At 37.3% G+C, this 25,628-nt stretch overlaps 1 protein-coding gene and 1 non-coding gene across 2 annotated transcripts in view; both read right to left on the reverse strand.

The window, feature by feature from the left end:
- The window catches only part of Tango6 (transport and golgi organization 6 homolog), a 168,574-nt gene that overhangs the window by 87,036 nt on the left and 55,910 nt on the right, over positions 1 to 25,628 (reverse strand). Inside the window, exons 13-14 of the mRNA XM_048792418.1 lie at positions 23,292 to 23,804; positions 21,028 to 21,085 (exon numbers count right to left, since the gene is read on the reverse strand). Of these exons, the coding sequence (XP_048648375.1) occupies positions 21,028 to 21,085; positions 23,292 to 23,804 (571 nt within the window). The remainder of the gene's footprint in view (positions 1 to 21,027; positions 21,086 to 23,291; positions 23,805 to 25,628) is intronic.
- Positions 7,693 to 7,820, reverse strand: LOC125613176. Its single transcript, XR_007343674.1, has one exon. It is a non-coding gene; the product is annotated as a small nucleolar RNA SNORA26 (small nucleolar RNA).

The raw sequence follows: 25,628 nt of genomic DNA on the forward strand, positions 1-25,628 counted from the left end.
CCCAATGCCCCCTGAATTCAATCCCCAGAATAGCCCCCCCATCTCCATGGAAAAAAAAAAAAAAAAAAAAAAAGAGTACATTGTAGCATACCTATAATCCTTGCTACTTTGGAGGCTGAGGCAGGAAGGATTTCAAATTCAAGGCCAGGTTGAGCAATTTAGAGAGACCTTGTCTCAAAATAAAATTAAATTTAAAAAGAACTGGAGAGGGCTGGGGCTGGGGCTCAGTGGTAGGACATTTGCCTGGCATGTGTGAGACACTGGGTTCGATTCTCAGAACCACATATAAATAAATAAAGGTTTATTAACAATTAAAAAAAAAAAACTGGAGATATAGCTTAGCAGTTGAGTACTTAGCTAGCATAAAAAGCCCCTGGATTCAATCCCCTGTGCTGGAAAAATAAAAAGAGTGTATTGCATGGTATGTGCATCAGATCTCAACAAAGCTTTTTTTAAAAACAAACAAACAAACAAAAAAAAAACAAAACACATGGACACCAGATGTGATGGCACACCTGTGATCCCAGTGACTGGGGAGGCTGAAGCAGGAGGATCACAATTTCAAGGTCACACTCAGCAACTTAAGTGAGATCCTGTCTCAAAATGAAAAATGAAAAAGGCTAGGAATGTAGCTCAGTGGTAAAGCACCTCTGAATTCAATCCCCAGTACCAAAATAAATGAATCACCTGAGGAAATGTAAAGCAAAATTGCATTAAGATTTCATCTCACTTCAATTAGAATGGCAATCATCAAGAATTAAAATAATAATATTTGTAAAAATATATCAAAAGATTCTACTGTCATGTATAACTAAAAAAAAAAAAATTAAAAAAGTCCAAATGATAAATGCTGGTGTGTGAGGGGGAAATACTTACACACTTTTGATGGAACTGTAAATTAGCACAACCACTATGGAAATAAATATGAGGTTTCTTCAAAACACTAGGAATGGAACTGCCATATAACCCAGCTATATCATTCCTCAGTATTTATTCAAAAGAATTATAAATTAGCCTACTATAGCAATATAGTAGCAACATACACAACCATGTTTATAGCAGTACAATTCATAATAGTCAAGTTATGGTATCAGCATAGGTGTCTATCAACAAATAAATGCATAAAGAAAATGTGGTATACATACCCAATAGAGTTTTACTTGGCCATAAAAAAGAATTAAATTATGTCATTTGCAGGAAAATGGATGAAACTGGAGAACATCACATTAAGCAAAATAAACCAAACTCAGGAAGTCAGGGTCATATATTATCTTTCATATGTGAAAGTTAGAAAAAAATTTTAAAAAGGGACCAAAGTAGTATATAACTATAATCTCGGCAACTCAGGAGGCTGAGGCAGGAGGATCACAAATTTGAGGCCAGCATGAGTAACTCAGTAAGATCTTGCCTCAAAATTAAAAAATAATTAAAGGGGGGCGGTGCTGGGGTATAGCTCAGTGGTAGAACACTCCTGGGTTCAATCCCTAGCAACACCACACATACACACAAAGGACCTCATAAAAATAGACTAGGGATTAGTAGAGTAGAAGAAGGGATTCAGCAGAGGAAGTGGGGAGGAAAAAGATATGTAGTAGAGAATGAAACTGATCAAATTATGTCATGTGCACAAAGAAGTCACAATGAATCTCACTATTATGTATAATCATAATGTACCAATTTAAGAAATCACCTGAAATCCAAAATCAACACAAATATATTGATGTTCTTTCTTTCACAGACCATTCTTTGAATAAATATGTACACATACTGTTTAATTGTGGACAATTTTGTTTTATTTTTAACAGTTGCTTTTGGTAGAATGAGGGAGTCTTATTATCTCAACTGCTTTTACACTAGACAATTCCAAGTTATCCAAGATAATGTTTAAAACTTTAATAGCAATATTATTACTTGGGGTAATAATACAAATAATGAATATACGAAATAATAATAGTAGAAAAAAAATTTATTTAAAATTTTATTTCAGTTTAAAAAAAGGGGAAAATTTTGGAAAAAAGTAATATAAGACTACATAAAATAATCTGAAGCTAAGGCATACATAGCCAAGTTTAGAAAACAGCTTTAGAACAGGAGCAACGGAAATAATTCTTTCATGCATTCTCACAGTAACAAGGTGACTTCTATGTGCCAGATACTATTACTACATGTTAAAAATGCAGCAGTGCCTATCTGGAGAGGAAACAAATTAGCCAAGAATTACAAGATAGTGTGGGTTAATATTATATGTTCTGTGTGTAATGCTAGCACAGAAGTAAAAACAAAGGTAGAGAATGAGGGTGATGCTTCCTGAAGGTGGACAAATGAACTGTATTTCAAAAAGCACCTATGTTCTTCAAGGGAGACCTGCCCACTCCATGATTATATACATAATTATTCAATGAGGAAAGATTTCATAGGCTTTCTTCAACTACTATAGGCATCTACCTCCAACTTATATCCTTGGGGTAGATTCCCCAAAGAGAAATAACTGGCCCCAAGCTGCATTCCAAAAAATATTCCAATTAATTTTCTTACCTAGAGTGCTCAAGTGTGCCCATTTCACTATATTTAGTCAGCATTGGAAATTCTTTTTTAAAAATTGCCAATAATTGCCAAATAATTGCCAGCCATGGTGGCACATGCCTATAATTCCAGGGACTAGAGAGGCTAAGGAAGGAGAATAGCAAGTTTGTGGCTAGCCTCAGCAATTTAGCAAGACCCTGTCTCAAAAGTAAGAAAAATAAGCTGGGCATGGTGGCACACGACTGTAATTCCAGAAACTTGAGAGGCTGAGACAAGAGGATTGTAGGTTCAAAGTCAGCCTCAGCAACTTGGTGAGGACCTAAGCAGTTTAGCAGACTCTGTTTCAAATAAAAAATAAAAAGGGCTGGGGATGTGGCTCAGTGGTTAAGCTCCCCTGGGTTCATTCCCTGGTACCAAAAAAAAAAAAAAGAAAAGTAAAGTAAAAAGAAAGGGCTGGGGGTATAGTTCAACACCTAGCACTCCTGGTTTTACACACATAATGCCAAATTAGTTTTTATCCATTTATCTACTAGATATTTTTCTTATTAATCTCTAGAAACCCTTTAAGTAATAAAGGCATTAACTGCTTATCCTTTAAAAGGTCAAGCACCCTGGGTTCAATTCCGAGTAACCGCCCCCACCCCCCCCCCCCCNACTGGGGATTAAACCCAGGGGCACTCTACCACTTAACTATATCCTCAGCCCCTTTTATTCTTTATTTTGAGATAGGGTCTCATTAAATTGCCTGGACTGACCTCTAACTTTTGATCCTCTTAGCCTCAGCCTCCCAGATAGCTGGGATTATAGGGATGTGTCACTATGCCCAGCTGGGACCTTGTTTCTTGTGTTTGATTATTGTGTGGCTACATACTGGTTACTAGTCAATGTTAGAGTCTGTAAACAAGTCAGGATGGCGCCTAGAAAATGTTAGAGTCTGTAAACAAGTCTGGATGGTGCCTGGCAGAGGGAGTAATTTGTGAAGTAACACCAGCGAGCCATTAAGTGTAGAGATTCCTTATTGGTTGACTGATGTATCTAGTTTATGCTAATTAGATAAGCTGTGTGAAATATATAAATATTGCTCCGGTCCTACAATAAACGGCTTCCACTCCTGCTGTATCAATCTACACAAGTTATTCATCACCCCCCGGTTATTTTGCTGCAGCTGGACTGCGGCAAGTCTTTTTTTTTTTTTTTGAAACAAACAGTTATAGATTTTTATTATATAATAAAGGAGAACAACACTGTAGCAAGTCTTCAAACTTTTCTCTAAGTTCTATGAAAAGATTCCTTAGCCTGTATTTCCCAACCATATTTCATGTACATATAATCTAGAATTTCTCATATTTCCCACTGCCAACTGGCTTCATATACTTCATAGGTCATACAAATAATCATGATGCCAAATGGCTGGCTGGAGTAATAGTAATGAATATTTATTCTTTCCACTAGAACCCAAAACCAAAAGAAATCAGCTATCCCTTGCTTCCCATGTCTGTATACATTTTATAAGTTAGTGTCACATAGCTGTCCTTGAATAGGAAGTGTTATAGTGAGCCTGAAAGAACCAGGAAAAAGAAAACAATTATTGCTGATTATGTTTTAAATTTAACCACATGTAAAAGTGAGAATCTTGTTCCTTGCATGTGTTTCTCATGTACTATGAGGTGAAACCATGGCAGAAGTATCTCCCTTCAACAGGTTCAATGTCAAGGGTGTTAACTCCACTTCCATGGATTCTTTCAATATCTCTGTCTTTGTTTAACTCCAGTCCCAAAACCCTCCGTGTGGACTCCGTTCTCTGGAAGTGCAGAGGGTCTTCCAAACCCGCTTGTCGCGCGGACAAAAAGCCCAGCATCGCGTTTCCTCACCTCAGCTTGCACACTGGTTACTAGTCTTAAATAATTATTGTGGAAGAAGGAAGAAGTGGAGAGTTATTGTTTAATGGTTAAGAGTTTCTGTTTGAAAGATGAAAAAGTTTAAGCAGTAGTGGTGATAACTGTACAATATAATGGTATAATTACTGCCACTGAATTATGTAAATGGCTGAAATGGCAAATTTTATGTTATATACACACATAAAGCCATAACAAAATATTTTGATTATTAAAAAATTTAAGTTAAAAATTAAAAAATGATATTGGGGATTATTTAAGGTCTGGGATGAAGATGCTTTCTTCCATTGGTAATATGCTTTTTTCTTCTTCTTTTTTTTCTTTTTTAAAGAGAGAGAGAGAGAGAGGAGAGAGAGAGAGAATTTCAATATTTATTTTTCGGTGGACACAGCATCTTTGTTTATATGTGGTGCTGAGGATCGAACCCAGGCCGCACACATGCCAGGTGAGTGCGCTACTGCTTGAGCCATATCCCCAGCCCTCTTCTTTTTTTTTAAAGTGGTTTTTCTTTCTTTTTTTAAAAATATCTTTATTTATTTATTTTTAATGTGGTGCTGAGGATCGAACCCATTGCCTCACGCATGCCAGATGAGCGTGCAACTACTTGAGCCACATCCCAAGCTCCATAATATGCTTTTTTCTTGCAAGACACCTATAGGCATTTTATTTTATTTATTGTTTTTGGTACTGAGGATTAAATCCAGAGGTGCTTTACCACTAAGCTACATCCCCAGACCTTTTTATTTTTTTATTTTGAGACAGGGTCTCACTAAGTTGACAAGGTTGGCCTTGAACTTGTGATCCCCTTGCCTCAGCCTCCAGAGTAGCTGGGATTTCAGGTGTGTACCACCTTGCCTGGCACCCATAGTCATTTTAAACTATAATTCCCTGGTTGAGATTTTCTGAACCCCAATATTATGCAAATCTGCACAAGAGGAGGTTCATTCAATGATGACAATGTCTCAGACATAAATTTTCTTTTCTTATTCCCTCCTGTTCTGCTTACTGCCAAGACAATGCCACTATCAGTTCCTGGGGATGGAGGTAAAGAGCAGTGCATCTACCTCCAGTTCAACTACAGTGTGCTTCTTCGGGAGGTTTAAGCATCGTGTTGGAGGGTATTCTATTAGACTCTCACTTCAAGTTCGGTCTGGGCTTTCATTTTCGCAACCTGGCTTCTAGATAGTGAACCCATAGCTTAGTCTCAAGCAAATGCCTTAAGGGTAAACGCAGGTTCTAATGCTAAACTTACCTCTTAGCATTCTGGTTTTCTCTGAAGATGTTGGCTTGGTAATTCCCTGCTTTTTTATTAGCTCTTAATACTTTTAAGGTGTTTTAAATGCTACGCTGTATGAAACTGTTTTCAGCTAAGCTATCTCACCATTTCTGGAAATGGAAGACAGAAATCTATTTTCTTCTAGATTTTGTATAGTTTGAATTTATTAAGTGTTTTAATTCACCTGACAAATATAGTTCATGTTCTGCTTTCTTTGTTGTTACTAATAATTAGCATATCAAATTTTTTATTTATAAATTCTGTCATTCTAAACAAGTATCTTCACTCCTGGGCTCTTTCTTTAAAGTGCTGTCTCACTGAGCTTAGTTTGAATTGAATTTATTTTCATGTACAATTTTTGACCCACTGACCTAACTGATCTTCTCAGCAATCTAGTAAGTGTTACATGTAACAGCTCCTAACACATGCTGATGAAAGATCTAACCCACTGTGCCACTGCAGAATAGCAACTAACAGTGGGGCAGGGTTTCTCTAGGAGCTGTCATTTTCCTGGTAGGTTAGCATCTGGACAGACACATGCTGGATGAAGTGTCGCTGCTGATTTAACCATTTGACTGCTGAATTGCAAGATGAGAAATAATGGATATGTTCAGTTCTATCTAATTAGTATTCTCTGACTTAATAACTTTGCAAACTGAATTACTTACAAACTAAATATAGAAAAGTTATTATTATGGTCTGGTTTCTAAGCAACCATTTCATTAAGAAAAGCACCACTTGGAAAAACATCTGTTTGTCAGTAAGGTTTATGCTGCCATCATATAATTTTATGGTGAAAAAGCCATGGTCACTCTGTGCTTTAGTAATCCCTAGTTGTGAAAAGGTCACTAGGGGGTACTACAACAGAGGGAGCCATCTGTTTCAATCTGTACTAGTCCCTGAACCTTGTTATCACAAAACAATTCAGTTTCCCTAAACAGCCATATAATTTAAAAGACATTTTCTCCTGATTACAAAAGCAACACATGTTCATACTAGAAAATGTAAAAAACCATTAGTGAAAAGGCACAAAGAAGAATACAAATCACCTGAGTTTTTGATGCCTTCAGTTAGATCTCATTTTAAAATGGATTCCATTACTAAGAAAAAAATTATTTGAATACCAGTGGCCTAAAATAACTCCATATGTTGTTACCTTTTTCATCTGTAATTACAATGCTTTTTATTATTAAGGGCTGTGTTTTGGACAATTGAGTTCAGAGATATGTACAGATATGTTTGGACATTTCATTGCTTTTCAAGAAAACAGGCTTAAAGACAACAGCATTCTGTGTCAGTGGGGAAAAGGTTATATAGGGTGTGTGTGTGATAAGAGATGATATGGTACAAAACATCCTCACTAAGGCAGATTGATGTCCTAAGATAGACATTTTCAAATCCTTTTTTTTTTTTTTAAGCAGCAGAATGTTGTTTTTACATAAAATTTTCAGAGAGGGCTCAATGAAAGAGAAGCAGAGCCATCTGGTTAGATGGGGCTGCACAGTGTGCTGAGCCTACTCAGCCCTCCCTTCTTCCCTGATCCTGAGGGTTCTGGAACACAGGCAGGTGTTCACCCAGTTCTTACTGTCTGCCACAGACCTGCTGCTTTGCTATACCTGTAGTGCAGGCCACTCTTCCCTCCCTCTACCAGGTTAATTCCTAATGATCCCCCAGCTCTCAGCTGATGGATCACTTCCTCCCTGCCTGTCAGGTAGAATGTCTCTAAAACAGTCTCTGCAGTACTGTGTGCCTTTTCTTCAGAGCACCTATAAAATAATTACACAAGTAGATGTGTGATCATTTGATTAATATTTGCCCTCCTCCAACTTTAAGCTCCTTGGGGCAGGGCATGACTGTTTTTTTTCAGCTGTGTACCTACAATAGTGTTCTCAAAATAATACTCAGTAAATATCTGTAAGTGAATGAATAGATTTTTTTTTAACTATTAGGGGAAAATGGCAAAAAAATAGTACTTCATGATTTCTCCAACCGTGGTTCTATAATAACACCAGAGAGGATCTAAAGAGGAGTCTTAAAATCTCTTCTCTGGGTTTTATGGAGACTTATTTTACCCTTCTGTGGTAAAATAAGCCTCTTAAAGCACCACATCAGCCTTAAAAGGACACAGGAAAGGGAATAGATTTCTTTCTTTACTTTTTTTTTTTTTTATTAGCTACACATGACATTACAATGATCTTGGCAATTCATACATTTGAATCAATTGGGAAAGAGTGATAGATTTCTTTTTTCATTCCTATCTACAGTCAAGTTATCAATAAGGGAAAACAAAAGTTGGACACAAAATACAAACAAGCTTCTAAAAAAGCCTTCTTGGGGCTAAAGATGTAGCTCAGTGGTACATACTTGTCTAATATGCTCCAGGCCTGGGGCTTAATCCCCAGCACCACCAAACCAACCAAATAAATAAGGCTTCTCCTAAGAAAGAACCTTAATAATCATGTCCTGGCAGGTGGATGAAGAGATGATCTAATTAGGTCTTTGGTAGCTCCATGTCTGTGAGCCCTGAGGCTCAATTCATTCCCAGCCTCCCTCTTCAGGGACAGCAGAGATACCACAAGGTCACAAAACAAAACCATGTATCAAAGTCTAAGTAAAAAAATGAGGTGCCAAACTGAACAGGCATCATTCAACTGTACTTTTCCACAATTGCCCAAGATCTGACATGACCAGAGAGGGGGAAACTGATGCTTCAAGTTAAAAATGTTAAACTTATGATTCAGCAACAAAAGGAGCTATGTCAGAGTTAATAAAAAATATAATTGGGCTTATTAAGTATGTGAGCAACTTTAAGGATCATCTTAATCACATCTGGGAAGATTATGAATTTTAATTTGTATTTGGAATGAAGGGTAAGTTACTTGTTTTTTAGTGTGGGAAAGAAAGAGAAGAGCAGGGAACTACTCTAGCTGTTACCTGAACTGAGCTCCAGTGAATTGTAAGGGTTCCTTCAGAGAGTACAGGATGCTGTGCTTAAAGATAAGTCAATTTTACTTATGTGTGCTCTCACTATTCCATCCTCCTTAATTTGTCTTCAAATTCTAACTTTACTAAAGAAAGGGTGGCTCCAGGGCAAAATTTAAATAGCTGTTCTACAGGGAAGATACTTACTGACTCCTTAATAGCTTGTAAAGTAGACATTTAAGAAACTGACTTTTTACCCCAAGGTATCTCACAATTGCCTTCTTGGTAGAGGATCCTGCCTTTGTGACAGCTAGCTACATGAGGTGAAGGATTTTAAATGAGCCCTGGAAACCATGAAATTAAGGAGCATATAATTGCTTAGCTGAAAATGTCAAGAACTGCTGGTTCCATGGCTTAATTTTCCTGTCTATAAGAGCAGAAGCCATTGTGGTTTGAGAAAGGTGAGAAAATGGAACAAAGTGAAAAGAGAACTGCGGAGTTGTACAAGGGCTTTGGTTTGGGAGTTGAATCCAAGCTCCATCACTTACTGGCTGACTAAGTAACATCTGTACCTTGGTTTCTTTGTCTGAAAAAATGTGGAGAAAAAAGATATTGATGCTTGCAGGGCTTTGGGGAAGAGTAAATGAAATAACCTAAGTTACACCTGATATATAGGTGTATTACTTAATAAATCATGACTGAAAATAAAAGCAAATAAGTAAGAACCATCAATGAGCACAATACTCTAAAATCCATAAAGCCCAGTGCCAAGCCATTTCTGGCAGACTGGCAACTACAAAGATTCCCTGCAGTCTTCACTGAAAAGCCCAGATGCCTTCTCCTGGCATTCCAGAAACTTCCATGTCCCTCACCTTCATGCCTGCTTTGATCCGCTGGCAACCTGAACTGTTTGCCTTCCTTTGCACTTGCCCCATTCCTGAATCTCTTCGTGTCTTTGTTTTCCCTTCAGTTTCACAGGTTGAAATCCTGCCCATCCATCTTTCTTGCTCCCAAGAGCACCATCACAAACTGTTCTCAACTTTCAAAGTTTATTTTTTTAAGTGTAAAATTCAGTTACTGTGAGTCTATTTATAAGGCTGTGAAATGATCACCATTATCCAATTCCAAAATAAGTTCATCTCCTCAAAAGGAAACTTCATATCCATTATATCCATGCCTGACTCCCATCGTCCCATCCTCTAGAAACCATTACTCTGTTTTTTTCATATCTATACATTTGCCTGTTCTGGCAAATTCCATTTCATGTAAATGGAATCAGACAATTTGTGGCCTTTTGTGTATGGCTTCTTTCACTTACCCTTCCATCTACGTTGTAGTCTGAATCAGCAGCACCTCATTCCTTTTTTTCACCAAATAATATTCCACTGTGTAAATGTACCAGATTTTATTTATCCATTCATCAGGCAATAGATATTTGGTTGATTCCACTTGGGGGCTATTATGAATAATGCTGATATATAAGCTTTTGTGGACATATGTTTTCATTTCTCTTCAAATGGAGTATAAGTAGAATTGATGGGTTATATGATAACTAAGTTTACCCTTTTGAGAACTGCCAGACTGTCTTCCAAAGCAACTGTACCATTTTACATTTCTACCAGCAATGTATGAAGGTTCCAATTTTTCCAGCCTCATAATTTGTTTTTTTTTTTAAAGTAAGTTTTTAAAAATATCATTTATTGGCATCAGAAATATAACAAATCTCAAAAGTTCTATACAAAAAAACTGCATGTTTGCCTACCCCATGATCTCAGTGTTATGGTTTGAATGTGTCCCCCAAAGTTCATGTGTTAGAAACTAAATCCTTGTGCAACAGAGAAGAGGGACTTTTAAGAAGTCATGAAGACCCTGCCCTCATAAGTGGATCAATGCAATTCATCCATTTCATGGAGTGGCTTCTGGGAAAGGTTGATTTCAGCCCCTGCCTCCCCATATCCCCATCTCTCTGACTGTTTCCCTCCCACTCTCCCTCCTACACTGTCCACCTTCCATCTTCTGCCACGGAATGATGCAGAAAGAAGGCACTGGCTATATGTGGCATCTAGACCTTGGACTTCCCAGGCTCCAAAAGAGTAAGAAGTAAGTCTATATCCCTTGTAGATTTCCCAAGCTCAGGAATTGTGTTATAGCATCACAAAACAGACTAACTTAGTAAACTGCATAAATCCCAGAATTGATTTCTGAAGTCTTTCCTGATGCTCCCAAAACAGTGCTGATACCCTCAGTGCTGAAACAACAATGACCATCAGTAGGAAGAAGGGAAGGCAGTGTGAAGCAGGAAGATGAGTTTCAAAAATACATACAGAGGGGCGGGGGGTGTGGCTCAGTAGTAGAGCACTTGTCTAACCCGTGTGAGGCACTGGGTTCAATCCTCAGCACGGATATAAATAAATAAAATAAAAGGTACTGCGTTCACCTACAACTAAAAAAAAATATTTAAAAAATACATACAGAGATTAATTAAAATTAACACTCTACACACTGCCAAATGAGCAAAACAAAACAAAACAAAATCAAGTAGGCATGAGATCAGCATATTATTAAGATATATAAAAGGCTGATTTATAGTGAAACCATTTCTCATAGGCAGGCCTGATTCTCCTAAACTAAGACCCTAAGGAAACTTGGCCCTGCCACTTGGGAACAGGAACAATGTGGGCACTATGATTCATTATCTTTCCCTCTGGCAAGAACACAGGCATCAGAGCCAGAGAGACTTAAATTCAAATCTGAATGCTGTCACTTAAGATCTGTGTCACTTTGAGCCAGGTTCTTAACCTCTTTGAGTCTCAGTTCCCTCATCTACAAAATGACAGTAATAATTCCTAACTTTCAGGGTTGTCTTAAGTACTAGGCACTCACTAAATGGAAACTCCTACATTACTTATTGTCATTTCTCTTACATGGCAATTATCCGGAGCAATCTCCCCCCAGCCCCCTTTCAATTGGGAATTGAACTTAGCAGCACTGAACTACATTCCCCAGTGGTTTTTTTTTATTATTTTTATTTTTTGAGATAGGGTCTTGCTAAATTGCCAAAGCTGTCTTTGAACTTGGGATCCTTCTGCCTCAGCCTCCTGATTCACTGGGATTATAGGCATGCATCACCATGCCTGACTATCTAGGGCAATCTTGGAAAGTGAAAACAACTAATACTGAAGTAGCCAGTTAACATTTTACTTACAGGTAAAAGTACTAAACTGCTAAATATTCTGATACAAATCTGAATGTATCAATCTTTGACTGATAAACTACTGAACAGATATTCCAAAAATGAAACTAGTATAAAATTCAAGCCTTCTGGACTTTGAAATGCAATGTAATCTCTGACTTGAGGAAGAGGAACAAGGCATCATATAGATCCCCTAGACTATAAGATATGGTGCAAGAGACTAGGAATCCCTGCAAAATGGGTCAGCCCATTTTGAGCTGAGAGAGCTCCAACCCTCTCTCAGCTTCTGTGACTATTGCCAAGTTAATTATTTATTTTATTTTTAAAAAATTTGTTCTAATTAATTATATATGGCACTAGAATGCATTTTGACATAACTGTACACAAATAGAGCACTACTTCATATTCCTCTGGCTGTACATTGTAATTCTTCATTTTAAAAGGAAGGGTTATGGCCAAGGGTAGTGGAGCAAGCCTATAATCCCATGTACTTAGGAGGTTGAGGTAGGGGGAGCACAAGTACAAGACTAGCCTCAGCAACTTAGTGAGATCCTGCCTCAAAACAAAAAACAAATTAAAAAGGTGCTGGGAATATAGTTTAGTGATAAAGGTCCCCTGGATTCAATCCCTAGGATTAGTGGGGGCAGGGCGGGGGAAGAATTATATATGCTCTTATTATATTTTAGAATTGTTGACAGAATCAAAGCTTTCTAGATGATTAAGTATCATTCAATTTTAATAAATATTATTGATACTCATACTCATAATAGGATCAATTTCTACCATTATTTGAAAAGTACTAGAGAAGGAAACTATAATACTGGGGAGAAAATAAGATGTGGAGGAAAGAACAAGATTTGAATGAACTGCTATGTGATCTTGAAAAGCGGACTTAACCTATCAAAGTGTCAGAATCTTTAGCTATAAAATGGGACTATCTCATATCATACCTACAAATTAACTCAAAATGAATCATAAACCTAAATATTATACTGGGCCTAGTGGCACACATTTGTTATCCCAGCAGCTGGGGAGGCTGAGGCAGGAGGATGGTGAGTTCAAAACTAGCCTCACCAACTTAGTGAGGACCTACACAACTCAATGAGACCTTGTCTCTAAATAAAACATTAAAAAGGACTGGAGATATGAATATACTTTGTATGCAACCAGAGATATGAACAATTTTGCTCTATATGTGTAATATGAATTGTAATGCATTCCGCTGTCATATGTAAATAAAGAAAAACAAAGAGGGGTTGGGGATGTGGCTTAGTGGTTAAGTGCCCCTGGATTCAATTCCTGGTACCAAACAAACAAACAACAAACAAACAAACAAAAACCCCAAAACCTAAATTTAAGAGCTAAGCCTTTAAAATTTTTGGAAAAAAAACCCAGAGAAATAAATCTTCATGTTCTTGGTTTGGGTAATAGCTTTTTATTTTTATTTTTTTAATATTTATTTTTTAGTTGTAGGTGGACACAATATGTTTATTTTATTTACTTATTTGTGGTACTGAGAATCGAACCCAGGGCCTCACACATGTTAGGCGAGTGCTCTACCACTGAGTCACAACCCCAGCCCTAGGTAATAGCTTTTTAGAAATGACTCTAAAAGTATAAACAAATGAAAGAGAAAATTGATAAATTACATTTCATCAAAAGTAAACATCATATAGATCCCCTAGACTGTAAGAGGCATCATATAGATGGGTATCCTGGTGCATGCCTGTAATCCCAGCTACTTGGAAGGCTGAGGCAGAAGGATTCCAATTTGAGGCCACTCTAAGTGGCCTAATTAAGCAATACCTGTCTCAAAAAAATTTTAAGGGGCTGGGATGGGGATGTAACTTAGTGATAGAGCCCTTGCTTACCATGTGTTAGGCCTTGGGTTTAATCCCCAAGTACTGTTCAAAAAAAAAAAAAGTGAAAACTTTGTGTTTCAAATGATACTTCTAAGTAAAAGAAAGGATAATCCACAGGATGGCAGAAAATATTTGCAATTCACATATTTGATAAAGGACATGTCTCCAGAATATATAAAGAAGTGTTGTAACTCAAAAAAAAAAAAAAAAAAAAAAAAAAAAAANCATAGACTGGCATATTTGATTATAAAACAAGATGCGGCAATATGCTGTCTCTAAGAGACTCACTTTATAGACAAAGACATCCACAGACTGAAGGTAAAAGGATAGGAAAAACCATATCATTCACATGAATCTCATAAACAAGCAGAGGTTTCTGTCCTCATATCAGATAAAGTGGACTTCAAGCCAAAATCAGAAAGGACCAAAAAGGACATTTTATAAGGCTTAAGGGAATTAAATATACATCAACAAGACGTAACACACAATGAGGGGGAGGGAAGAACAGAAGTTCATTGGATTAGACAAAGGGGGAATGAAGGGAAGGGAGGGAGGATGGTAATAGGGAAGACAGTAGAATGAATCAGACAAACTTTCCTATGTTCATATGTGAATATTTGACTAGTATGAACTCCACATCATTTATAACCACAAAGAATGGGAAGTTATACTCCATGTAATATACGATATGATGAAAATACTGTCATGTGTACTCCAAAAAAAAAAAAAAAAGTAAAACAAAAATGGGCAAAAATTCTGAATAGATGTTTCTCTAAAGAAGATAGACAATTAACTCATTAAAAAATGCTCAGCATCATTAGCCATTAAAGAAATGCAAATCAAAATCACAATGAGATATCACTTCATACTCCCCAGAACAGTTAAAATAAAAGACAGACTATAATGTAGAGGGCGCAGTGGGGCACATCTATAATCCCAGCCACATGGGAAGCTGAGGTTCAAGGCCAATTCAAGACCAGCCTCAGCAATCTAGCAAGACCCTGCCTCAAAAATTAAATGAATAAACAAGACTAAACATGGATTTAGTATCTGATCTAACAATTCTACGTCTAGGTGAATGCCCAGGGAAAGTGAAAACACGTTTGTACAAAAAAACTTGTGCACAAATGTTCATAGCAACATTATTTATAATAGACAAAAAGGGAAATAACCCAACTGTACATTAACTGAAGATGAATAAACAAAAGCTGAGTAATCAATATAATAAATGATTTAGTCATAAAGAGGAATGAAGTACTGACCCATGCTATAACATGGATGTACCTATAAAACATTTATGTAAGTGAAAGGAGCCAGGCAAAACAGACTTGATGGTTCCATTTTACTGTATGAATCCATTTACATGAATGCCCAAAATAGCCAAATCCACAGTCAAAAAGTAGACCAGGGACTTGGGTGTAGCTCAATGGTAAAACACATGCAAGGGCCTGGATTTGTTCCCTAGGCACCTGCCATTCCACCAAAAAATAAAAGTAAATCAGCGGTTGCTGGAGGCTGGTAGAATGAGGAATGGGAGGTGACTGATAATGGGTATGGGATGATGAAAATGTTCCAAAATTAGATAGTGGTGACGGTTGCACAACTCTTTAAATACACTAAAAGCCACTGACTTGCATATTTTAATCTGGCAAATTTTAGGTATGCAAATTATATCTCAAATAAGAAGTTTAAAAATGAGGATAATGTTTCTTCCCAGAACAACTTCATGAATTGACTGAGGTAGCATATATAAAAGATAATCAATAAATGCTCAGTTATTTATTAGGTGCTACAGAAACTAGGTGAAGACAAAAGAAATCTTTCCATTTCAAAGGCATAAATGTAGATAGGACTACATTCCAAATTTCCATGCCAGATCCAATTAGATGATCCTTCAGGGATAAAATTATTTTCAGTTAATGATTTCTCAATTTACTTTGAGGTAGAAATATGAGAATGAGATAGAGTTTAGTTTCTAACTAGTTAAGACTTGTAATTCTGTTCAGTTTGAAACTCTGTAAAAATAATGTCATCTATGTAACTATAGTCACCCTTTGGGGCCTTTTGCCTTCCTTCCCGGTGGTTCTTTTGACAGAAATGAAAACGCCTTTCTGAAAGGAAGAGTGTGGAAGAGTGATTTGCCTGGGCATGTCAAGATGTCTAGATTCCCTTCAGTCTACACACACTTTCACCTCCCATGCTTGGCTTAGGCATAGGTGGTTTTCTGGTTTTTGTTTTTAATGAGCTTGGCAGTTTTATTCAAAGATCCCTTAGGCTGGGGGTATAGCTAAGTGTTACAGTGCCTGCTTAGTATGTTTGAGGCCCTGGGTTCAATCCCCAGCTACCCCTCTCCACCAAAACAATAGCAACAACAAAATCAAAGATCCCTGAGAGGGATCACTTGGATCCCTGAAATCACTTGAATCTGTTGCTTTCAAAATGTTCTTTTATTGAATGTGACTGAGAGAATACATAAGCAGAGTCACAGTGTGATAAATAAACTGGCTACTATACCTTATTAAAGAATATCACAGCTGGGCACAGTGGCACATGCCTATAATCTCAGCAATTTGGGAGGCTGAGGTAAGAAGATCGCAGGTCGGAGGCCAGCCTCAGAAACTTAACAAGGCCCTAAGCAATTTAGTGAGACTCTGTCTCAAAATAAAAAGTGTTGGGGGGTAGCTCAGAGTTTGTAAAACACCCCTGGGTTCAGTCCCTACTTTATTGATCACATTCATTACTGAACAACTATTTCAAAACTTTCATGTGAAAAATGCCCCAAATACCTACTGTTAGGTCGGTGGCAGTGACTTAGAACAAACCAGCCTGCACAGGAAAGGAACATCAATCAGGCGCTGGTGGAAACACCTGTCAATCAGCAGGATCTCCTGACATCTCCTGGCCAATCCTGGAGTTCAGCCAGCTCCCCAGACCAACTCCAGCAGGACAAGGGAACTTAAAAATCTCCTTTCCTGTCCGAAGCCCTATTCCTTCCTGCCCTGAGCCCCATAAAATCCCAGTCCAGTCGAGCTCCCACACGGTTTCTCCTTAGACCCTTCTCCTGTCCACTCTGTTGGTCTGATCGAGTTCCACCTGGGAGTGATATCTCAAATAAAGCCTCGTTTGGCGGCCTTTTTAAATCTGCCTCCTCTGGTTGCTGCCCGCCTCACCTGATCTTACACCTACAATACATCATGGGACTCTAAAGGACATATTTTACCTCCTATTTTAGGAAAGAAAAAGATTTCTGCTTCTCACCCTATATACTTCCTTATCATTTAAATTTAAGATAATGAAAATGTATTATTTGTATAATAATAAGGTGATAGAAACAATGAAGAAAGTATACAAGGAATGGAAAAGGGGAAGACCAATGTGTTTAAGATCAAGTTAAAACACTCCTGGGTTCAATCCCCACTTTATTGATCACATTCATTACTGAACAATTATTTCAAAACTTTCATGTGAAAAATGTCCCAAATACCTACTGTTAGGTATGTAACAGAGGTCTATCTCTCACTTCAGATGGTAGCTGGGACTTGGCAACTTTGTCCATATTCTCTACCTGAATAAGCTGATTTTGAGCAACTGGGAGAAGTTGCCAGACAACTACCTCAACCAGAACCTTCTTAGTAAGAATAAACAGAGTTGTAGACAGTCATTCATAAAACTCAAATTGGAATTTAATTCTCAGATTTTTTACTTTTTAGTTATAGGCGGACACAATTTCTTTATTGTATTTTATGTGGTGCTGAGGATCGAACCCAGGGCCTCACACATGCTACGCAAGTGCTCTACCTCTGAGCCACAATCCCATCCCATTTCTCAGATTCTTAAATCAGGCATAATTAAATGCCTCTCTGCTCTTTCCCTAGATTGCAGATAGACTTGATAAGAAATCATAAAAGAAATCCAAACTATCAATAAATTAAGTAATAAGTACACTGTAACTCTCACACAGAGCTATTTAGGCAGCCTAGAAAAGGAAAACTTAACATACATATACACACAGTCCCCCAAACTACATGCCATTCAAAGGACAACTAGGCACCCACTCTCCTGTGGAACTTGTGAGGCTGGAGTCCTGAAAAGCTTTGTTGTTGGAGTGGTTTAGGCTTGGGCAAACTACATTGGCAACACAGGTGGGAAGATTCAGTTCTTTCCTTTCTTAATGGGAACTTTTACCTAAGTCCTCAGCTTTAAGTGCATGTTACAAACACCAAAAACATCCATTAGTTCAATCTTGTCCATCTTGAGGAATTGAGAACAGAAATTACACCTCCACCTCCCATGTTCTTCCTCACCAAATTAACTACTAACAGATTAACACAGCAATTAAAATAACTAAAAACAAATAATACCAACAGTTGTGTGATTTTTATAGCAGATTCTAGAGACTAATGAGCTCAATTGGTTAACCAACTAAGAAGTTTATTCCAAGCAGCAATGTTGCCGCTTTACAATGAAATGCTACCACTTTCCGAAAACCCAGTCATGGATGGATGGATGGATGGATGGAAGGAAGGAAGGAAGGAAGGAAGGAAGGAAGGAAGGAAGGAAGGAAAGAAAGAACATCTCTTTGACAGTATTATAGTTTCTTGGAGAAAGTTCAGGATGACTTGTTTTCTGAGACTTATTAGAGGCATTTTAAGTTCTTGCTTCATTGATTTATCTGATTTTCACAAGTACCATTCCTTGTCATGGAGCCTTCTGTGTCCTCCTGAGCACTACAGAGCCCCAGGGCTCTCTGACCTTTCAGCTGCAGGTTAATTACTTTCTTTCTTGAAATCCTCTACTCTTTTGACATCTGCTGTCCTTTTTCTCTTTGGGTGGTCATTTTGTCTCCTTAGAAGAATTCTTTTTACCTTTCAAGCTAGTCACCCCAACTCAACAGTTAATCTAAAGTGTTTTATATAGAGGGGGCACAATTTTTTAAAATTTGTTGAATTTTTTAAAATTCCCAAGCTCAAGCAACAAAATAAATAATAGTGAAAACAACTATAATAACAACATTAAAATATTAATAACTAACATACTTTGAACACTATGTGTTAAGCACTCTCAAAGCATTAACTCATTTAAACTAATATAAGCACTTCCCCCTTTTGGGAGGTACTAGGATTTAAACCTAAGGGCACTTTACCACTGGGCTATATCCCTAGCCCATTTTATTTTTTATTTGGAGACAGGATCCTGCTAAGTTGCTTAGGAACTTGCTAAATTAAATTTGCTCAGGCTGGCCTTGAACTTGCAGTCCTCCTGCCTCAGCCTCCCAAGTCACTGTAATTCCATGCATGCATGACTGCATCTGGTAAGCTCCTCTTTTATAAACAAACCTATAATGAAAGGATAGTTGCAGATTACAGAATTATTGAGAAAATAGTAGAGAGTTCCCATATACTTCCTACACAGTATTACCTATTATTATTATTTTTTTAATGAGATGGGTTCTCACTATATTGCCCAGGCTGGCCTCAAATAATCTGCTTTCCTCACCTTCTCAAATAATGGACTACAGGCATGTGCTACTATGGCCCTATTATTAATATCTTACATTAGTGTGGTGTAGTTGTTGCAAATAATGAACTATTAATACTTTATTATCAAGTAAAGCCAATAACTTATTCAGATTATCTTTTTTCCCCTAAAATTCTTTTTCTGTTCCAAGACTGCATCTACTACATTTAGTTGTCATATTTCCTGAGATACTGACAGTTTTGGCCTTCTCCCCTCTTATTAAATTTTGTTTTAATAAGTAGCAGTTTTATTGAGATATCATTCACATACCAAACAATTCACCCATATAAAGTATTCACAAAACTCAATGGGTGGGCTGGGGTTGTGGCTCTGAGGTAGAGCACTAGCCTAGCATGCGTGAGGCACTGGGTTCGATCCTCAGCACCACACACACACACAAAATAAATAAAGGTATTGTGTCCACCTACAACTAAAAAATAAATATTTTTTTAAAAAACAATAAAACTCAATGGGTCCCTTGTATACTTATAGAATTGTACAACCATCATCACAAACAATTTTAGAATGTTTTCATCACTCCAAAACAAACCCCATACCTTTCAGCTATCACCTCCAACCACATTCCCCTTCCTTCCAGCCCTTAGTGACCACTTATCTACTTACCATCTCTGTAAATTGCCTATTCTGGGTATTTCATATAAATGGATTAATACAATATGTAGTACTTTGTGACCAGCTTCCTTTCATTTAACATAATGTTTTTGAAGTTCATCCATGTCGTAGCAGATATTAGTACTTAATTACTTTAATAGCAAAAAAAAATAATTCCCTTGTTATGTATATACCTCATTTTGCTTGTTCATATCAACTGATGAATACCTGGGTTGCTTCTGCCTTTGGTGACTGCTAACAATGCTGCTATGAACATTCACATACAAGTTTTTATGGAGACATATGTGTTCATTTCTCTTGGGTATATATCTTGGAGTAGAATTGTTGATTAAGTCTATGTTTGTACTTTAAAGGAACTGCCAGACTATTTTCCAAGGTAACTACCATTTTCCATTCCCATTTAGTCCCCTTTTAGCAGATAAAAACTTGAAGACCAGAGGGATTAAATCATTTGCCAAATCCATACAGACAAAAAGCAGGGGAATGAGGATGTGCACTCAGGAAGTCTCCCTGGTCTTGACAGCTATACCACAATGACAGTACAAAGAGAATCTGAGTTAATTCTAATCTGTTCGCCATGTCTTCTGTGTCTCACCTTCAGGGAAGGGCAACTAATTCTCTATACTACCTTCTCTAGATATAGAATCCACAAATTAATGGAGATATAGAGAACAATGAAGAATTCCAAAAGAGATATAAAATGATTGAAAAAACTTTGATGAAGAAATTTTAAACATCCTGAGATTGGGGTTGGGACCATACATAGCTCAGTGACAGAGGCATTTAGCATGTGGAAGACCCTGGTTTAACACCCAACACAAAATCAAAACAAAACAACACACATACATAGACACCCTGAGATTCTTTTAGCTTAGAGAACAAAGTACATACTGACAATTGTCATTGTCAATAACATAAAAGGTTAATGTAATAACAGGTCATGTGAGACCTTCTTTACCTCTTTGAATTAGAAGAAATGGGTCTTAATATAGAACATTACAAGTAAATAAGAAGTTCCTAATTATGAGACACTGAAACTCTAAAAGGACACTTTAGGAACCCTTTGACAATATTATTGTTAGGATGTCTGAGCTAGGAGGCAGGAAGATGGACAAAATGACGAACAGTATCTTGTAGAGATTTTGTGCAAACATGATATAATCTTTGGTTCACAGACTCAAAGTCCTTTAACCAGGACCAACTTACCCTGAATTGCAGACAGATATACAAAAGAATCTTCATGTTCCAAGTTCTCCAAAAATATCTGGAACCACAAAAAAAGAGTGATATGACTTACAAGAATAAAGAAAGACTTAAGACCCTCTTATATATAGCCTCAAAACAGCAAATTATTCTTGTTTGTCTTAGCTACAAATTATTCTGATATAGCATCTTGGAAGGAAGATGGTATAGATGCTTGAAGTCCTGTTTTTTTAACAGCTAACAAGGAGGAAGAATTAGCTGAGATACTTCTTAGAGTAGTCAAGAGCAGCAATCATGGAAATTAATGTTTGGAAGAACAATCCTCCACATTTTCCTGTCAGCCCATGGTGGACAACATTCTCATATATGACATGATTGACAAAAGCCTGACACATAAGAAGCGAAGTGCGGGGGTTCTATGAATTGATGGCATATTTGCTACAATTTAATCCTTTTCTCTTGCACTCACAAAACATATGGAAATGCAAATGAGACAGAGATATTATTATTGCGATAAATTTGAATCTGTTCTATTTTATTTTAAAAAATCTGGCAAATTTTTGTACTTCAATTGACATTTGTAACAAAGTACTCAATATATTTCACAATTTAGGAATTCATTAGGTTGTCAACTGCAGTGAGTATGGCTTACCTAGAAGATACTAAGTAACATGTTAGGTTTAGGTCCTAACATGAGAGCTAGGGAAAGACAGTGTCCATGTGACCATGTTCCTCTTGCCTGGTGTCTAGGGCAAGTTGGGGGTGTCTGTTTCATTTATTGTGCCATGTCCTTTGCTGGCACCATGGATTTTTTTGGTTTTGACTGGATACTGCTGCTCTCTATATCTTAGGTATGTTAGGGAGATCCTATGATTCGTCCAGTAGGGAAGATGGCAAGTTTGGAAGGTGTGGTGATCATGCATGGAGTAAGGGAAGTGGCCATGGGAATAAAGAATAAGAGATACAATTGAAGGACTTCTTAGAAAAAAAAGAATTGACAGGACTCAGTGACCAGTTATGCACAACAGATAAAGGTCATACGAAGTTAAAGAAAATTCCAGGGCTGGGGTTATAGCTCAGTGGTGGAGCAGGTGCACATGTGAGGCACTGGGTTCGATCCTCAGAACCACATAAAAATATATAAATAAAATAAAGGTATTGTGTCCGTCTATAACTCAAAAAAATAAAAAAAAAGAAAATTCCAAAGACATTCATAATCTAAATAGGGATATTTTTAATGATTACTCATAGAAGATATACATTTAAGTTTTCAACAATATTTCAATGACAGCAAATCCTTATACCTTGGTTTTCTCATCTATAAAATTGGGATAATACCAATGTTATGGTTGTTGTGAGGAATAGAGGCAATGCAAGATATATGGCTCATGATCCCCAGTATGGGGGGAAAAAAAGATATATGGCTTGGTTCGATAAATAGCAGTTATTATTCTTATGCCACTGGTTTCAAAACCTTAGTAACTAAAATTGATGTTTGCAATTAGAATTATAATTCTTAGTCTAACGGTGAAGGCAACAGAAGAGATCATCATCATCACAATTAATGCCCAGAGGCTAAAGTGAATTTTCCAAGAAACTGCTCTGGAATTTGATCCTAGACACTAGTTTGTAGACCCCTTGCTCTTCATCACTAATACATACTAAGGTCAGGATAATTCCCATAACAGAGAAAAGATCCTCAACTAAGTATATTTATTCTAACACATAAATCAAGAATTTAAAGAAGTTTTTTCACTGTGACTGAGTAAGGGAAATGGAGGAGATCTAGTTCTGCCCAATATTCCTCTAAAAGGGTCCCAGAAAGATCAGTGGCTTACCTAGGCTGGGTCATAGTGTTGAAAGTAGAACTACTTACCAAAAAAGGTGCTTTACCATCTTTGCAAATTTGCTCATGTTATTTCACATTCCCCCTTTTCTTTTATCTACTCAGACTTTACAATGTATTAAGGTCATACTAAGATCTACTTCCCCAGAAGATTTCAGTTCTTTTTCCTAACTGTCCACAGCATTTAATGAATATAAAAATTTTGACACTGTTCATGTTCAATTGAGTAGCTTCATGAGGTCATCTAAAAGTCCTTTCTGTGTCTAAGTCTTGCTTCCTCAGAATAATTAAAAGTTCCTGGAGAATAATCCAGGGCAGTACTCAACATAGTCAATGCTCCAGAAACACTCAAGCTGAATGCATACTCCTGGACCACTGTCCCACCCTGCACCCATGTGTCTTCACAGTATGTTCCACTCACCTTGAGAAGCTGCTCTTGGCTCTCAAGGGCTTTTGCTTCTCTTTGCTCTACCCAGCAAGAAAGAGTGCGCAAGGCAGCAGCTCGTGCTGGAATCTGAGGATCATAAGCTGATAAAAGAACTTCTTGGAACTGTTCTGTAGTTATACTTCCAGATTGCTGGTTTGCAGTAGTACTGGGCTCATTGATCCCCATAGGAATAAATGCAGCATTAGACTCCTGGCCTGTTTGGGAGGATTGCTCACAGCTTAGCTGTTGTTCAAGGTGGCTCTGAGCTACCTCTGTGTATCTATTACAACTAATTTGTTGCTCTCCTATTTTCCCTTCTGTATCTTTTTTCTTCAGGGTGCTCTGGGCAGCCACGGTGACAGTCTCAGTGGAAAAGGCTCCATGGGTAGAGATAGTGATACGGAGGTCAGCAGCAAGTTCTTGGATGACAGGGTCAGGGTACGTGTTGGAGACCTTCTCCAACAGAGGCAGCAATTGCTTCAGGACCACAAAATCACTTGACTTCAACTATAAAATGAAATTTTAAAAAATGCCAAAAATGAATTTAATATAACCTGAGCCCAGGAAACACTGTAAGTATAAGTAGCAAGGATTGCATCTTGTTCCCAGTGTAATCTGCAAATCACCTGGACTGAACACTCAATAACTGTTTGTTGAATAATTAGAGCTAACATTTATTGAACATTTGCTGTGTACAGATTTTTTTTAATTGAAACACACACATTAATATCCTTATGATACAGTTACTATTATTTCTACATTTAAAATATAGGGAGTCTGAGGCACATACCTGTTAAGTAACATGGTTAAGGGCACAAACTGGAAGACAGTATGATGCAAACTCATGAAGTCAGGCTCCAGAACCCACGCTTTTACTCAATACCCTACATGGTCTCACTGGAATGAATGAAGCTGTTGTTAACTATGTGAACGAAAGTGGCAAGACGGTATATAAGGGCACCATAGGATTGGAAAGGATTTGGGTGATCTAGTTTTCCTAGAAAGGAGGAGTGAAAATTACATAGGATTCTTTTTTCTCTACAGAAGTTTTATTCTAATAATGCCACGTGCCTAAGAAAGGTGTGCGTGCAGCCAATGTAAAGTAAGAATCCATGATAATCCTTTTCTGTTTGAAAATACTGGCAGCATGATTATAAAGCTTCATGAGGTCCTGAAAATGTGAAAACCTCAGGGATCCTAAATCCTTTTTGGAACAAGACAGACAATTCATGATTTAATCATACACTCATTTTATCATCCAACCAACCAACCAGTCAACCAACTAACTGTTTTTGAAGGATCTGCTTTATGTTTTCATTTCACACTACATGTTCACAGAATGGTTACTGTTCACTTCCCCTACCACCATTCTCCTGGGTAAACAAAAATTTGAGGTATATATATCAGATTTGTACCTGTGAAATGCTACCATATATTCCCCTCAGATTTCTTTCTTTACACAATTAAAAATGAATGCAAAATCTACATAAGGTGGAATTTCTAGTTCCACAACATGTTAGTTTATCTTAATGAGTAAAACACATGACCATTTTGATGTTATACAGCTTCAGGGAAAAAGAGAGTATGTATGTCTAGTGTAAAGGCACATATTATCCAAGAAAAGGGTCAATTTTTCCTGGAATCCATGTGTAAATAAATGGACAAGACACTTCAGAATAATTTTGCTAGTGTTATCTTTATGCTAAATCTCATTCAGTGCCTTTGTAGTATCATGAACCTTTGTTTTTGTTTTCTCTAAACATCTGAAAAGAGAACATCATCTTATTACCTACAGTCTATATGGCCTCTTTTTCACTTCTACTGTATACAACAATTTTTTCTAAAGCAAAAACAAAAACCCAACACAAGTGGGATAGAGAGCCCAGAAACAGACCCAAATAAATATCATCAACTGATCTTTGAGAGAGGAACATAGACAACAATGGAAAAAAGATGGTCTTTTTCAATAGTGTTAGAACATTAAAAGAAAAATGCATCTAGACTCAAACCTTAGCCCTTTCACAAAAAATAAATGAAAGTGAAGCACAGATCTAAATGTAAAATGAAAGTCTATAAAACTTCTAAAAGACAACATAGTAGCTGGGCATTATGGCACATGTCTGTAATCCCAGCTACTTATGAAGGAAGGAGGATGGTAAATTCAAGGGCAGTCTGGGTAATTTAGCAAGAGCCTGTCTCGAAAGAAAATAAAAATTTTTAAAATAGCTGGGCTGGGATGTAGCTCAGTAGTAGAGAACTTGCCCTGCATGTATGAGGCCCTGAGTTCAATCCCAATTCCCACCCAGTACTGCAAAAAAAAAAAAAAAAAAA

The sequence above is a fragment of the Marmota marmota genome, unplaced genomic scaffold (assembly GCF_001458135.2).
Source record: "Marmota marmota marmota unplaced genomic scaffold, marMar, whole genome shotgun sequence".
In the NCBI taxonomy this organism is placed as follows: domain Eukaryota; kingdom Metazoa; phylum Chordata; class Mammalia; order Rodentia; family Sciuridae; genus Marmota; species Marmota marmota.